We start from the raw sequence: 17,286 nt of genomic DNA on the forward strand, positions 1-17,286 counted from the left end.
GTACGCGATCGTAAGCGAAAATGTGACGATCGTACGCGAAAGAAAGCAATGTAGTACGCGAAAACGACGAACTCCTCAGCTGCGGAGCTCGTCGCTTCTGCGTACGATCACCTAGACCGCGCCTAGACTTTCCAATTCTCCCCTAGTTGTCTCGCTTTTGGGATCTCGAAGCTATGACGTAGAGCGTCTCTAATAACTTAATTCGTTTAGTGCGTACCGCATGCAACACTTGGACCATGCGCGTTTGGCCAGACCCTTCCTCCCGAGCGAAGGGTGTGGCCTCCAGACTATCCAGCCTGTTGGTAGGGATACGCGCGCGCGTTAGACCGGACAACAGGCTGGACCCTCGAGCCTAGGAAGGGTCTGGCCAAACGCGCATGGTCCAAGTGTTGCATGCGGTACGCACTAAACGAATTAAGTTATTAGAGACGCTCTACGTCATAGCTTCGAGATCCCAAAAGCGAGACAACTAGGGGAGAATTGGAAAGTCTAGGCGCGGTCTAGGTGATCGTACGCAGAAGCGACGAGCTCCGCAGCTGAGGAGTTCGTCGTTTTCGCGTACTACATGCTTTCTTTCGCGTACGATCGTCACATTTTCGCTTACGATCGCGTACGATTGGGTGGCATAAGCGTGCGATCGACCTTGATCACTCATCGCTACTCGTATAAAAACATTCGAGGGCGTAAACGGTTAGAACAGCTAATTGGTCCCTACGTCACAGACAACTCGGCCTGTGATTGGGCCCGTTTGGCCTGACCCTATGCCACGGTCACGTGCAAGGGTCAGGTGACCTGACTACAGGCTGGACCCTCGAGCCTAGACCCTTCCTCCCGAGCGAAGGGTGTGGCCTCCAGACTAGTGCAGGTATATGTGCAGGGGGGGTCCGTCACGAGCGCACGCTAGTGACACACCCTTTTTTGAAAGTCCGTTTCTTGCGTCGTTTTTGGCGATACCTTCTCGTTACAAGATCGAATCTGAATAAAATACGAATAAGATTACTGACGTGCGTTTTCGCGGCCTGAAACCTCACCCTTGTCCCGTTGCGCACGACCTACTTTTCGCAGCCTGCATCTCGGGCAGTAGCAGACCTACCAAGTCTCACGCATTTAGCGTGAGACTCACGCATACAGCCCTTGACCCAAGCTCTCACGCATGATCGATAAAATCTCACGCATGCAGAGTTTTTGTGAGATTTCATCTAGAACTGTACTAAACGTGAAACGCTAGCTAGCCGAAAGAAGCTAGAAACGGCTGGAATGTCTTGCAAATTGTAAGGCGAGCGTAGGCAAGCACATTTCCTCGCGTATCGCTATAATAATTCCAGCTGTACTGTAATTTACTATTTACACGAGTTCACGTGCATGAGGCCCTGAAAGTTCAAAGCGCTAGAGGCTTTGCACCGACTGCATTATCATAGGTGTAATAAGTCATTAATTACATCTGTGGTGCGATGGGTAGTCTTAGCAGTTTTAACTCAATTTTAGTGGGCGCGGCTCAATTTTTAGGGGGCGTGGCCAAAAATTTTTTGCGCGCGCGAAGCGCGCGCTGGCATCTCACGCATACCGCCCTCTAACCCTTGGCAGCTCTGCAGTAGTCCGATTCCAGTTCTGGAAGACACCGATTTCAACCGCCTACACAGTAGCCTTCTCTGCCACAGAGTGATGCGCTGTCGCTTGTCTTTCGTTTCTGAGATGTTTGCTTCTTTAGTATATGAATCCTGGCGCCCTTCGTTTCGTTGACTGGAGCTATTGCCATCCTGTCGTCGTGTACAGTGTCTTCGAGTAGATCGACGTTTTGCACGTTGGGATGGATATAGCCTCGCGTGCCAGGCTCTCCCCGCAGTGAAGCGCGTTAGCGCCCCACTCCGTGGAGAGCTAGTCAGGTCACCTGACCCTTGCACGTGACCGTGGCATAGGGTCAGGCCAAACGGGGATGTGTTGCACCCCGCACTGTGGAGTGCGGCCCAATCACAGGCCGAGTTGTCTGTGACGTAGGGACCAATTAGCTGTTCTAACCGTTTACGCCCTCGAATGTTTTTATACGAGTAGCGATGAGTGATCAAGGTCGATCGCACGCTTATGCCACCCAATCGTACGCGATCGTAAGCGAAAATGTGACGATCGTACGCGAAAGAAAGCAATGTACATATGGTTGTGGGGAACCCCGGGGGAAGGTGCATGGAAGGTAAGAGTGTGTTGTTTATGTAGTATGCAAAGTCAGTCACGGTCATGTTAGGTTCGCCCCTGACGCACGCGTGTGCACGTGCCCATTTAGCCGCACGAACACGACAATCCTCATGGGTCATGATGGACACGCGTGCGTATTTCCCCCGCATGTCCGGAGGGAACTCGCCTTCATTTTCTATAAAGTTGCGCCTCCATTCGTTGACGGTTCTTGCTGACCTCCCCACAATTTGCGCCGCCAATTTCGATGAGTCGCCGATGTTGAGGCCGACGTCGCGCATCCCAATCTCATAACAGAGCAGAGAGAGCATTTGCAGATCGTGCATTGGACGCAACTGCACCCAGATGGTGACAGCGCTCCAGACGTCCTCATCGGTCATTGGAAGCGAGGAGGCAACGTTGGGTGTTGGGCCAGGATCTTCCTGAAGTATCTCTGGCTCGTGCGTAGGTGGAGTTGAGGGCGGAACTGAAACGTGAGGGAATCACACGAGCAATAACCCGCCCTAATTGCTCTTACCAGATGTTTCAGAGCGTTTCTGGTTTAACGCTTGCGCCCGATGACGGAAAGTTCGCTTTAGAGTCGGTCTGATAGGTTTTCGATGCATTCGCAAGGAACAGAACTTCGAGAAGCAGCGTGCGTTACCCATTTTCCAAGGTTACGGACGCATTGTACGGGAAATTTAGTAACGGTTTTCTTAATGACGTAATACTCACGTGGGTGCGCGAAGGGCTGCCATTGGTCCTCCCACTAACTTCGTTGCCTTACGTCGTACACAGACGGGACCACCACCGCTGACAAGAATAGCCTTCCACGAATCTCCCGGTCTTTTCGGGGACCCCGTACGACTTTGCGTTCGCGCGCGCGGCGGCCGTGCGCGAACCGCTTCCGCCGCCGTGCGACGAAAATCGTGACATTTCTATAGAAGCGTCTTCGTCGGGGTCCCCGGGATCCCGCGCACGACGTCACTCGACGTCACCGTCACGTGCGGTGCGAAGAGCTAAGACTGTTTGACGACGTCAACCGCGCAAAGTCGTTCCGCTCTTAGCTTCGAAACGCTTCTTTCGATAGCGTTGCGCGTCGGTGGCGTTTCGTTTCGTCTGTTTTAGTCTAGGGTGGCGATGACGTCATTCTTTGCGTCATCACCTCTGGGCGCGTTTTCTCGCCGATTTATTTACGTCCCTCTCCCGCGCTTCTCGGTGTCCCACCGTCGCCTTTTAGAGGGATGCGACCATGTAATAAATACCGAGTTATTTACTTAGCCGGTTCTAATAAAAATTGGACTGCCGCTCATAGGTACTGCACCGTTTTGCTTTTAATCGACCAGGAAAATGCTACTTATTTTGTAGGACCGTCGTACTGACAAATACGCAAAAATTAGATTTTCTCCAAGCAGAGGCCTTCCCTCTTATAATAATTTATCCGGGTGTTTGTGCCTTGAGGCGAGTACCTGGAGTTCGGAACTGTTTTGATAACAATAAATAATCGAGCTAGAGTCAGGGACTACTGGAGTATCTATTTAATGAAGCCGGAGTTAGGGACTGAGATAGATTTGATTGGGCCGGAGTTAGGGACTGGGTATCTGAGGACCTTTTTTCTGACTCCGGCTCTCATTGCTGAAAGTTAAAGGTTAAACATGCGTATGGACTTTCCCGTAGTGCAGGCCGTTGTGTAACCAACGCTAATATCACAGATTGAAGCTGGAGTTAGGGATCGACTGTTTAAATAACAGAAATAATCAATCCGGAGCCAGACACCGATTTCTAATAGAAATAGTCAAGTCACGGTTAGGAACTGAGTATCTAATAGGAATTGTCAAGTAGAGACCTTCCCTCCTATAATGATTTATGGACAGGGTGATTGTGTCTGGAGACGAGTACCTGGAGTTAGGGGACGGTATTAGTGACAGAAATAATGAAGCTAGGGACTACTGGAGTGTCTATCGAATAAAGCTGGAGTTGGGGACTGAGTATCTGATAGACTTCATTGGGCCGGAGTTATAGGGAATGTGTCCCTGAGGACGTTCGTGTCTCTTTTTTCTGACTCCGGCTCTCATTGCTGGAAGTTCTCTCCCCCAGAGGTTAATTAATATGCGTGTGGACCTTCCCGTAGTGCATGCAGTAGTGTAGCCAACGCTAATAACACAGCTGGAGCAAGGAATCGACTGTTTATATAACAGGAATATTCAAGCAGGAGTCAGAGACTGATTTCTAATAGAAATATTCAAGTCGGAGTTAGGAACTGAGTGTCTAATAGGAACTGTCAAATTGGAGTTCCCTGTCCTTTCTTCTTTTTGTTCCCCTATGCGTTTCTCACACTGTTTTGATAACAGAAATAATCAAGCAAGAGTCGATCAGGAACTACTGGAGTATCTATTTATTAAAACCGGAGTTAGGGACTGAGTATCTAATAGATTTGATTGGGACGGAGTTAGCTAGGGACTGGGTATCTGAGGACCTTTTATCTGACTCCGGCTCTCATTGATGGACGTTCTGTCCTCCAGAGGTTAATATGGGTAATATGCCAACGCTAATACTGTAACACAGAAATAATGAAGCTGGAGCTAGGGATCGACTGTTTATATAACAGAAATAATCAAGCCGGAGTCAGAGACTGCTGTCTAATACTAATATTCAAGTCAGAGTTAGGAACTGAGTCTCTAATAGGAATTTTCAATTTGGAGTTCCCTGCCCTTTCACACTACGGGAGGCCATATCAGCGGCATGATGCATATTCACCGCTGGGAAGGAGAACTTTCAGAAAAAGAGGGAAAGCTATTAGCAAGACCAATACCCGGGCGAAGCCGGGTTGACTGCTAGTATCCACATACTGCAACAGAGAAAAATCGTCACAATACCTTTCCGTTAAGAGGACCGCGTGCTATTGGATCGAAGCCCTTTCCAATGGCAAGATGCTGCAAAAATAAATAAATAAATAAATAAACCAGTTCATAATCCCTATAAATTATTTTTACCGTCTGAAAAATGGACTGATTGCTTGTGTGGACGTTGGAGATCGAGGCACCATCTCTCCTCCTGATCCCCCTCCACTCACGTCGTTCACCGAGGGATATATGGTCACTCCGTGACCGTCGTAGAACGTTTTGCCGAAATTCTTTGCCAATTGACGCTGTTTCTTGTCCACTGGCTTGGCCCACGATATTGCCAGAAGGCTTCCGTCAAATTCCTCGCCTAATGACGTCAGGAATACATTTGGATTTAGGTGCACGTGATTATTTACCGTCCATGGACTCTTTCGCCGCCACGGCATCCTCGCGCGTCGAATAGTGAACGAAGGCGTAATAGTGAATCTTTTTCACTTTCTCCAGCTTGCCGAATTCGACGAACTTCTGACGAATCTGCTCTTCGGTGGTCGACACCATGAGATTCCGAACGTAGAGCACTTTTTGACCTAAAAACGAAAAAGAGGGGGATGCAGTGGAAGACAGACCTCTAACCCCCCTGGGCATCCTTATCCCGTCTTATCAATATGCGTACATTACCTTCGCCATGCCATCTATGATGACATCCTCGTCTTCCCCACTCGGGCTCGGCCCAATCGACGGTGATTTCGGTTCCCCAGACGACGAGACGCTGATGCATGCCCTTTCGTCGCGCCATCATGGCGGCGCGATGATTCTCGTACTCGACGAAGGCGAATCCGCGATTCTTCGTCTTATCGGCGAGGCTCGCATAGACGATTGCGTCGACGACGCCGTCCGTGAGTCGACGCATCTCGTCGAGTATGTCCGCCTTGGTCACCTTCTTCGGTATGCCGCCGATGAAGAGTCGACAGTTGTCGACGGACATGCATACGCCCAGCGATCGACCGCGGCGGAGAGCCAATGACGTAGCCCTTTTCGCGCACGCGCCTTAAATCAGCCAATGAAGTAAACATTTATCGTTCTATCGAGACCCCGTGAAAGAAAAATGGCTCGGCTAAGATGAGTTCGAATTGGCTAAGCTTGAGATTTGGCAGATCGAAGCTTCAATGAATAAGCTTTGATTTTAGCCCTGACGTATTTTTAGTTGAGGGGGACGTCATTCGAGAAAAAGCGGTTTGAAAGTTTTAGGACCGCTGAACGCACTAGGAACCGCACGTTTTCTCTATAAATAGCTTCAAAAATTTAAAAAATCGTAGGGATTTGTAAATGCGCTCGAAAATGGGCTGAATCGTGCCTCAATCGCGCCTAACGACCCACGATGTTTCGAATTTTGCCGAAATATGTTAGGTAAAAACAGCGTCTTTTTAGCTTCAAAGCCAAAGAATACTGCCTTTTATTTATACTACTGGCGTTTTCGGAAAGCTCGGCGACAAAAATGGGAAGTTGTAGACGATACTATTTGTACGAGGGTCCCCGCCCGATGCGCTTTCGTTTCAGTGAAGCAATGCCATATTTGAGCATTTTCGCCAAAGAAAATGCGCTTGCCAGAGGCTAGATAAGGTAAATTCAGCGCTTTCGGAGAACATTCGAAGGCGGGGAGTAACCCTAACTACGACGCATGCGTGTTTGAAACTCCGTCCTGCCGTATCTACCTCAGGGTGTATTATCCGCAATGGTTGGGAGGTCACGCTCGTATACGAGCGTGTGTTTGGACAGGTTGCCCGGATACTCCGGTTACCATGACAACCATTGCGGTTATGACTGTCTAGCTACATCCGGGACCTGCCCCAGCGTTGACCACCAGGCTTTAGGAAGCCTGGTGTGTTAGGTACCTTTCGGCAAGCGGTGTTATCGGGAGTGGCCCATGGCCTTCTGTCGGACGGGGGGCCTGCCCCCCCCCCCCCCCCCCCCCCCCCCTCCCCTCCATGGAGGTAAGTAGTTAATGGCGGGTTAGACTTGTTTAACCGTCGTTAACTTCGCCGGAATATGGCGTGCGCTAGGAGTCCACTCGCGCACTCTCATTGGCTAACAGGGGGTGTTTCCAATTGGACCGCGGCCTTTGTGACGTCGCCTTTCTCTCATGCTCGCTGCGATCGGCGGTCCCATCCCCCCTGGCTTAGTTAGGATCTCCACTGGTTATCCAGTGTGACACAACGGTGGGGACAGGTTGCCCGGATACTCCGGTTACCATGACAACCATTGCGGTTATGGCTGTCTAGCTACATCCGGGACCTGCCCCAGCGTTGACCACCAGGCTTTAGGAAGCCTGGTGTGTTAGGTACCTAGATCCTTTCGGCAAGCGGTGTTATCGGGAGTGGCCCATGGCCTTCTGTCGGACGGGGGGCCTGCCCCCCTCCCCTCCATGGAGGTAAGTAGTTAACTTTTATAAATACACAATGAATTGATAGGCTCGCTCGTTTCCCAAAAGGGGCCTCACTTACTTCCGTTCTTTCCAATGATGAAATTTACTTGAGGATTGAGTTCGAGTTCCAAAAAACGATGGCACATAAAGTTTTTTAGTTCCAATCGCTCGATTATGCCGTTTTCTGATTCCGATCGCTTTATAATCGCTTCGTAAGACATCTCAAAGCTCCATTTCATTCGTTTTACCCTCGTCGCTTCACTGTGCTGCGAATGATCGCCACTAAGCTCTTCGTACGACATCGCTACGGATTCATCTCGATGATCCGACGAATCGAGCGACTGGTGGGACCGTTTTCGCGGCCGCGACGACGACATATCGAACGTTTTCTTAGTGTCCGCGAACACTAATACGGGACAGCAGCTAGAAGACACGTGCTCGACTAGAGAATGATGGCCCGGTGTTCGGTGTTGCCATCATCTATACCTTTATCTATACCTTTAATCTATACCTTTAAAGCCCAAACGACGCCATTGTCTATCTTCCCATAATTTACGGAGCTTTCTTCCCATAATTTACGGAGCTTCGTACGGGGCCTGCGTTTCCTATGCGGGACCTCGCGTTTTCGCCTTCAAATTTCGCCGCCCGACGCCGCCGTGACCGCGCTTCGATCGCGCCGCTGCGCTTCGAACGCCCTTCCGCGCGATCGATTGAACGCGCGTTCGTCGGGACCCCCGCCGCGGATCCTCCTCCGCCGCCGCTTTCCCGAGCCGCCGATCGCGCCGCAATTCCAAATGCCACGTCTCGCGCGGGTTCTCTACCGGTCCGAATCGAGCAATCGCCGCCGTGAAGTCGCGTTTCGCCACAATTCGAATCGCCTTAGAGTGCGCTATGCATATTTTCTCCGCCGCCATCTTCCTTTGTCTTTCCGTTTTTCCATGGCTTCTTCCGCGCGAAAGCGACCTCGCTGCGAAGTTCCAGCGACTCCTGGTAGAGTGCCCTGCCCTTGCAATACGTGTATCCCTGATGCATGTTTACCGCATAGTGGAATTCGCAGTGTACCATTCCCTGCTTGCAGAGTACGTATCACTGATGCATGTTTTTGTGCAATTGACACTGTACCACTTCCTGCTTGCAGGGTATGTATCCTTCAACAGAAAACACATTGAGTACCTAAAACAGAAAACATATTGAGTACCTACAACAGAAAACACATTGAGTACCTACAACAGAAAACATATTGAGTACCTAAAACAGAAAACATATTGAGTACCTACAACAGAAAACACGTTGAGTACCTAACACAGATCACACATTCAGTACCTTCAACAGAAAACACATTCAGTACCTTCAACAGAAAACATATTGAGTACCTACAACAGAAAACACGTTGAGTACCTACAACAGAAAACATATTGAGTATCTAAAACAGAAAACACATTGAGTACCTACAACAGAAAACACATTCAGTACCTTCAACAGAAAACACATTGAGTACCTACAACAGAAAACATTTTGAGTACCTACAACAGAAAACACATTGAGTACTTTCAACAGAAAACACATATTGCAGTTCACTTGCGTGGCAGCTTTAAATGATGGGAAGATAAACGATGTGCCGATTTTGAAAAGACAAAATCGTTAAACTCATCTTTTCTGCGAAATAGAATTAGGTTAATTTGCCCGGTTGCGGCTCTTGGACAAGGACCGGTCTATTCACAGCTGCAAAGCGGCTCCGGTCTATTAGTAGCGCTGGAAACGAGAGAGGTTATTTCGCATCTTCAGTAGGCTGGACCATATGCAACAGCTAAACGCGCGACTACTGCGCAGATTTAGGGAAACTCAACTCAACACAAAGACAACAAAAGGGTTCGTTCCTTAACTAATCAACGCAATACTCTCAGGTTCCGTAACGCGGTCAATCGTCGCGATATCGAAGCGGACGCCTCCCCGCTGTTACGCGTCGACTACGTACCTCGGTTGGCGCTGTGACGACCCTTTCTCTCGCCTGAGGCACGTACGATTCGTCAACTCTCACGTACCGGCTCACTGGAGTCTCCATCACGCGTCGACCCTCTTCTTCGGAGTCGTTCTCATCCTCGTCGCTATCGTCCGACTCTCCGCTGTCGCTTTCGGTCTCGTCAGCTTCCCTCCGGTGATAAGGTACCTAAGGTACCATGCGTTGTACATGGACGATGGTTTTCATAGCTTTCTCTAGGTGGTGTACTCGATAGGTTACTCGATCACCCGATACGGTCCAGCGTACTTCGACTTCAATTTCGGGCTCAATCCAATTTTGCAAGTCTGATCACGGACTAATACGAGAGATCCAATATCGAATTCAACGTGCTGGTGAGTCGCATCGTAAGTTCGCTTCCTGTTGATGTCAGTCCTGGCCTGTACGCCTCTGGCCAGTCGGTGTGCCTCCCGCAATCTCTCAGTGAGCGCCAATCCATAACGGTAAGCATCCATCTCTACGTCTCGGTCGGAGGCGGCGAAGGCACTCGTTGGCAGTAGCGGGTCTCCGCCGTAAACCAAGTAGAAAGGGGTGTTTCCAATAGCGTCGACGATACTGGTTCGATAGGCGAATGCAATCGCTTCAATGTAGTCGTCCCAGTCATCCTGTCGCTCGCTGACATAAGCTGAGAGTGCCGCCGTGATGACTCGGTTAAATCTCTCCACCTGGCCATTCGTTTGCGGGTGATAAGCACTGGTATATATTTTATCAATGCCCAATCGTCGATACAACTGTCTCATCAGCTTGGATCGGAATTGGGAGCCTCGGTCAGATAGCAGTCGTTGTGGACAGCCGTGGCGAAGAATCAATTGATCGACAACCGCCTTGGCGACAGTAGCGGCGGTGATGTCTCCCACGGGTACCAACTCGACCCAGCGGGTGAATCGGTCGACCATCACCACTATGTAGGTGTGACCTCTGGTCGTGCTTGGCAGCGGTCCCAGCAAGTCAACTCCAACCACTTCGAAAGGTTGCGTAGCGCTGAACTGTTGAAGTTCTCCAGATGTCGTTGGTTGCACTGTCTTCCTTCTTTGACATGCCTCACAAGTTCGTACGAACTGTTTCACATCGGTCGTCATCCCTTTCCAATAGTACTGCGTACGGACTTTGTTGAGGGTTTTCTTCACCCCCAAATGGGCTGCCATCGGAACCGTGTGCAGTGCTCCTAGAACGTCGTTCCTGAGCGCAGCGGGAAGTATTGGGACTTCCAGACGTTGCCCATTCGTCACCGTCGAGTGTATTAGGAGACCGCTGGTTGAGTGCATCTTTATCTCCCCGGTATCCCGCAGCATTTGGCGCGCAGTTGGTGGTGCCTCCTGACCAGTTGGAGATCGCAAGAAATCTATGGTTGCGCGTATCTCAGGGTCTTGTTCCTGGGCTCTCCTGAGATCGTCGACGCCGGGCACCTTGAAAGGCGCGCGAGCCGTCACGGGGAGAACAGGAATGGGTTCTTTCTCGGTCGAAGGCGCCACTCGCGGGAGACGTGATAGAGCGTCGGCGTTCCCATTATCTCGGGACGGTGCTTGATTTGCATGTCAAAAGCCTGCAATCGCAGGACCCAACGGGCCAATCTTCCGCGGGGCGGATCCCTCTTCATTAGCCATTTCAGGTTGGCATGGTCGGTTTCAATAACAAACGGTCGCTGGCCTAGGTATTTAGCGTGAGTTTCACAACCCCATACCACGGCCAGAAGTTCTTTCTCGCGCGTGTCGTATTTCCTTTCGTCCGCAGTTAGTTGTCGACTTGCATAGCTCACTACTCGCTCGCGTGCCTCGTCATCTTCTTGCGATAGAACAGCACCTATAGCGTAATCAGATGCGTCCGTTTGCAGCTTGAATGGCTTGGTCCAATCCGGATGCACCAATAGTGGAGCAGTTGTGAGAGCGGTCTTAATCTTCTCAAAGGCTTCCTGTTGTTCGGTTGCCCAGACGAAGGTCTCAGGTTTCCCGCGCAACAGACGGTACAGTGGTTCTGTCGCTTCTGCATACGCTCGTATAAATCGTCGGTAGTAGGAGGTTAGTCCCAGAAAAGACTTCAATAGAGTCCTATTCGTCGGCGGGGCTAAATCGCGTACGGCTCGGACCTTTTCCGGGTCAACAGCGAGTCCGCCACGCTTGACGACATAACCCAGATATTTCAGCTCTTCGCTAGCGATTATGCACTTCGCAGGCTTCAACTTCAGATTATGTTGACGGCATCGCTCCAGGACTTCAGCCAAGTCCTTCAGGTGTCCCTCAAACGTCGCGGAGAAGACTAATATGTCGTCGACGTACACAATGCAAGTACGCCACTTCAGGCCAGCTAGCACGTGATCCATGGCCCGCTGAAATGTAGACGGTGCATTGCAGAGGCCGAAGGGCATCACTTGAAATTCAAAGAGACCCGAAGGTGAAATGAAGGCAGTCTTCTCCCGATCGCGTTCCCTGACTTTGATCTGCCAAAATCCCGTCGCCATGTCCAGACAGGTGTAATAGTAACTGCCAGCCAATTCATCGAGACAATCATCCACTCGGGGCAGCGGATAGCGGTCCTTCTTCGTAATTTCGTTCAGCGCTTGATAGTTGCAGCAAAAACGTTTGGTGTCGTCCTTCTTATCTCGCATCACCACCGGACTGGCCCACGGGGACTTCGACTCGCATATCACCCCGTTATCCAGCATGCTTTGGATCTGCCGATCCGCCTCATCTCGTTCGTCAGGGGCCATCCGATACGGCTGTTGATTAACAGGTTGGTGGTCTCCAGTATCGATTTCATGCGTCACCGCCGCCATTCTTCCCATGTCGTGGGGACCCGAGGAAAAGGTATCGGAATAACGGTCTATCAGCTCTTTGACCTGTTCCGTCTGGCGCTCATCCAGTGCTGGTGAGATAGCGACCTTCTCGCTCGGCTTCCAGGCTTCGGCGTTCGAACCGCTCCCTCTTGCTCTTTGGTCTGGCTCAACCCCGTCGGTTATCGCTGGCGTTCGTCCCAACGAAGTTACGGCCAACACTCTTCCTACGGTTTGTCCTTTGTTAACGCTCTCCGTCTCCGGTTCGGTCGAGAAGGCGCTGAACAACGGCGCCGTGTGAGCTTTTCCTTGCGCATCGGTCAACGTCACAGTTCCTCCTTTGAAACTAATATCTGCCCCAGTTCGCCACATGAAATCGCATCCGAGCAGAACGGAGAAAAGCAGTCCGTCGGTGACGACGAAGAGCTGTTGCGTGCTCATTTCGCCGACGCGCATCGTCACCTCCACGCAGCCGGCAATGGTCAAGGCATTTCCATCGGCTGCGTACAAGGCGAGCGTTGGTGCGGCTCTGAGTCGTAGTTCCTCGCCTGCTTCTTCCATTTGGACACTTAGCTGACGGACGAAGTCGCCGGACATCAGTGACACCTTTGCCCCGGTGTCAAATAAGCAAGTAACCGGCGGCGCGCCTTCTATTCGCACAGGATACGTTGGTAAGTCAGAGCGGCCAAATTCGGCAAAAGGGTTATCATTCTTAGCCTGCACGGCATTGACTCCAGGCCGGGTCGTGTTGGCGAGGGTTTCTTGGTTTCCACCAGTGAGGGGCGGTCGCGCAGAGGGCGGTCCCGTTGAAGGAGTTCTTCCGGAGAATGGTTGTCCCGCGCTGGGATAATTCGACGCTCTCCGGCAATGCACTGCTTTGTGACCCCAGCGTCCGCAGTTTCTGCAATTTCCCGGAAAGTAAGCCGACTGTTCCATAGGGCGTGGCCGTTGATAAGAGGTGTCATCACGTCGCCACCTCTTTGAGAGACTTTGCTGCACTTCGCTCGTCGCCAAAGACAGTCGCTTGTTCTCTTGAACGATTTTGGAAAGGCGCTGTACTTCGGCAGCGAGTTGCTTTACCTGCGCCGCCATTCCAGGTTGATTAGTCTCTTCATCTGTCCTTCCGGTCTCACGCTGTCTCTCGTTCTGGGGTGTCGTCATGGCTATCGCTGCGGGATGGGAGGCGTAAACCTCTCCCAGCGGGTGCGGTCTCTTGAGAAGGGCTTTCCAGACGACTTCGGCTTTCTCCGCGGCCTGATATGCATCAGTTAGTGTGGCAATTGGCTCCGCGCGTATCAAGTCGGGCTGGAATTCGGGTCGTAGTCCATGCTTGAACCATACGATCAACATGCGCTGAGAAACACGCCCGCCGTCTCCGTCAGCTTGTTCGGCTTGAACGAGACTTGTCGACATGAGTCGGAAGCGAGAAATATAGTCCTTCATCGCCTCTTGTGTCGCCTGCTTGATGTTCATCAAGCGCGTCGTCCAGAAGTCGACGGGTTGCTTTGGTCCGTAGGTCGTCCTCATATATCGCTCGAACTCCGCCCATCCGACGCGTGCGGGGCGCGTTATTACTTCGAATGCCGCGTATTCGCGCCTCACCCCAGGGCCCAACGCTGCAACGGCCTCGCGTAGCTTCGTCGCTTCATCCCATTGTTGGAGCGCCGCTAGATAGAGATGCAGGAACCACGAGTCGACCTCATCGGCGGCACCTCCGTAGAACGTTTGAATCTCACGATGAATTGCCGAGGGGCGTGCGAGTTGCGGAGGTAGCTGTTGTTGCTGCGGCTGTACCTGGGGCTGCGGCGGTGGTGGTGGTTGTTGTTGCTGCCGTCCCCTAGGCGGCGGGTTGGCTGCAGCTCGTTTTTTCCTTCGTTGCATAAATCGTTCTCCCCAAGTAACGTCTCGCCGTCTAATGAACCTAGCGTCTATGGCAGGCGCGCGTGTTATGGACTCTCTCAACCACACACACGTCCACTTATCTGGTCGTAGCCTCGATACTCCAGACCCTCGCGCGTTAAGGGGGTGTGGTTGGCGCCACACCCCCTTTAACCACACCACACCCCCTTTAACGCGCGAGGAGTATCGACTATCCAAGTGTTTATCCGGGTACCTAACGTCGAGCACTCAGCCATCCCGGATAGCAAAAAATGTTTATCCGGGTACCTAACGTCAAGCACTCAGCCATCCCGGATAGTTAAAAGTGTTTATCCGGGTACCTAACGTCGAGCACTCAGCCATCCCGGATAGATAGAAAAAGTGTGTATCCGGGTACTCATGATTTTATGAGAAGATTAGCGCGCGCAGGTCAAATCCTCCGCTTTCGGACAGCAGTATCGCTTTCGGACACGTATGCGTAGCTCATTCAAATTTTAATGTTTCGCCTAGAATTTTTTTTCACAAAATCCTCTATCATAGAGCTTTCGAACGCAGTAAAGCTTTAGCCAAATGGTCTAGTCTATCGCATGCTAAAAATCGACGAATATACCGACATCGCACCTCGGTGTTCGGACACCAGTTATTCCGTTTGCAAAGCCCAAATCTGTTTCTAAAAGGACATTCTGAATTTTCTGTAAGGTATTTGAAACGATTTTCAAAAGCAGCTTAAAAAAGAGTAACTTTGCTAAGCAATTGGGCTGTTTAGTGCATGAAAATGCATTTCTTGGGTTTGCTTTAGTAGCAATAAAACTAAATATAGCAACGAAAATACCCAAACTGGCACAGAAGCAAGCGGTGCGAAGAAAAAGTCACCCTAAAACTTCGTATTAATGAAAGATTCTGCCGCATACAGTACTTTACGCCAAATGCATTTGTCGTGCTGATTTTTATCGCAACGTCAGAAACATTACATAAAAGTACGCCTTTTTACAGTATCTGTCTCTGGAGTGCTCTTGACTTCCATAAGTAGAGCAAGTACATTTTTAGCAGCATCGAGATTCATGAAGATATCACAGCCAGAGTGTGATACCAAGAATCTGAAATTCGATCTTTATATAAGAGCACTCAAACTGAAATTCTTAGAACGCAATAGATAAATTAATAAACGCAGATGGTCAGCTTGACGTAGCCTGAGCTCTTGGCAATATACCAAACACTATGATAAAGTTTGAACAAACTGCATTTTGCGTAACGTCCTGTACTGGTATGTGACAGAATTTTTCAATAATATGAAGTTTAAAGGTGACTTTTTCTTCGCACCGCTTGCTTCTGTACCAGTTTGGGTAATCTCGTTGCTAGTTTTATGGCTACTAAAGCAAACCCAAGAAATGCATTTTCATGCACTAAACAGCCCAATTGCTTAGCAATGTTACTCTTTTTTAAGCTGCTTTTGAAAATTGTTTCAAATACCTTACAGAAAATTCAGAATGTCCTTTTAGAAACGGATTTGGGCTTTGCAAACGGAATAACTGGTGTCCGAACACCGAGGTGCGATGTCGGTATATTCGTCGATTTTTAGCATGCGATAGACTAGACCATTTGGCTAAAGCTTTACTGCGTTCGAAAGCTCTATGATAGAGGATTTTGTGAAAAAAATTCTAGGCGAAACATTAAAATTTGAATGAGCTACGCATACGTGTCCGAAAGCGATACTGCTGTCCGAAAGCGGAGGATTTGACCTGCGCGCGCTAATCTTCTCATAAAATTATGAGGGTTTGGTCTATTGATTCGCGCTCTGGCACATCTTCCTGGAAGGGATTGGGCTTTCAAATGCGCCATAGGAAGCCAGAATCGGTTCGCTAGATTTGCTGTGCGAGCGTCCGAAAATTTCGCAGAATGTCCGAAAGCCGAGGTCCTACTCTACGTGTTTCAGACGAATTTCGGCAGTTTTGGCATCGCCAATCATGTTATTTGGACCAGAAGAACATAGAGATTCGAATTCTGTCCCGATTGAAGTGATTTGAAGCCGAAAGTCGTCTATCCCAATAAGCTAATCTCCTTAGGCGATTTCGACGCTCTCGTTTATCGTCCGCGCGCACCGTCTCGACGTACGAAGCGTTTCGATGCAGGCATAAGTCCATAGTGCAGGTAGCTGACCACTGGGGCCCCTTTGCACTGGTACGTATTTCGAAAAGTGGTCTTCTCAGAAATTACACCTACAGCCATCCATAGAGCACAATTGTCGTCGAACTCCTTCGTTGCAACCGACCCTTAGATCTGAATAGATAGTAGTATAACTAGCTTCTTATCGGGCAGTTTGACGGTCGTGCACTAGATAGAATTCTTACCTGTCGTTCGTATTCCTCTGTGCATGAGCACAAGCCACCATACTAACCTTGATCTCTAATATTGTTGCAATGACTGATGTACACTGACGCTCGCGTTGACCATGCGTGGGCGTTTCCGTCGGTGGACGTGTGGGCGAAGGCCACATCGTCGAACGTAACGTAACGGCCGCCTTCGTTGCTTTCATTGATCTTTGACTAATATTCATACTCAACTGTAATCTAGATAAATTATCGATTTATACATGTATATAGTGGTTGAAATATTGATCTAGCTGTGCAGTCACCATCCGCGTTTACTTGATTTCAACCTGGATGTGGTCGTCTTCCAAAATTAGACTAGGTGGATCAATTTCTGTGTAACGGTGCACGCACCTCCTTCCGTATCCGCTTTCCAGCGATGCGACGATTAGGCGTCTGTGAGATGCTTTGATACTAGAGAATGATGGCCCGGTGTTCACCGTGTTGCCATCATGCAGAGCCTCCCACCGCTTACCGTACGAGAGTGCATACCATAGTGTGACGTCATAATTTTTTATGTTGTCACATATTCACGTCGCGTCCTTACAGCCGTTAGCTACTACAGCTCACTCCTACGTACATACTGTAAATACTTGCATGATTGCAATGTTTTCCTAATTAGGCGCTTTTCTGACGTAGTGTATTTGATAATGTGCTCTGTATTCTGTATTTGAGGAGGACCTATGCATGTGGGCAGGGCGGACTTGCAAACGCGCATGCTCTGCTAACAATGGCCAATGGGCCAATAGCGCGACTGTGTGTATTCTATTAAGACCCACCCACAGAAAATGGCCTCGGATAAGGTCAATTCGAACCGGATAAGCTCATAC

The 17,286-nt window shown here is 50.0% G+C and overlaps 2 protein-coding genes and 1 long non-coding RNA gene across 3 annotated transcripts; 1 reads left to right on the forward strand and 2 right to left on the reverse strand.

Moving 5' to 3' along the window:
* Window positions 1–4,701: 4,701 nt before the first annotated feature.
* On the reverse strand, window positions 4,702–6,549 carry LOC136187972 (RNA-binding protein 47-like). The gene is made up of 4 exons (XM_065975669.1): window positions 5,685–6,549; window positions 5,423–5,593; window positions 5,157–5,373; window positions 4,702–5,096 (listed from the first exon to the last, which is right to left on the reverse strand). Exons 1-4 carry the CDS (start codon window positions 5,989–5,991, stop codon window positions 5,063–5,065), a joined length of 729 nt encoding a protein of 242 aa, XP_065831741.1. The 5' UTR covers window positions 5,992–6,549; the 3' UTR covers window positions 4,702–5,062.
* A 4,322-nt stretch (window positions 6,550–10,871) lies between these two features.
* LOC136188499 (uncharacterized) lies at window positions 10,872–13,739 on the reverse strand. The gene has a single exon (XM_065976235.1). The coding sequence runs from the start codon at window positions 13,737–13,739 to the stop codon at window positions 10,872–10,874; it is 2,868 nt and encodes a 955-aa protein (XP_065832307.1).
* A 2,271-nt stretch (window positions 13,740–16,010) lies between these two features.
* On the forward strand, window positions 16,011–16,519 carry LOC136187963 (uncharacterized). Its single transcript, XR_010670060.1, has 3 exons — window positions 16,011–16,105; window positions 16,154–16,238; window positions 16,298–16,519. It is a non-coding gene; the product is annotated as an uncharacterized lncRNA (long non-coding RNA).
* The last annotated feature ends 767 nt before the right edge of the window (window positions 16,520–17,286 follow it).

The sequence above is a fragment of the Oscarella lobularis genome, chromosome 6, assembly GCF_947507565.1.
Source record: "Oscarella lobularis chromosome 6, ooOscLobu1.1, whole genome shotgun sequence".
Taxonomy (NCBI): Eukaryota; Metazoa; Porifera; class Homoscleromorpha; order Homosclerophorida; family Oscarellidae; genus Oscarella; species Oscarella lobularis.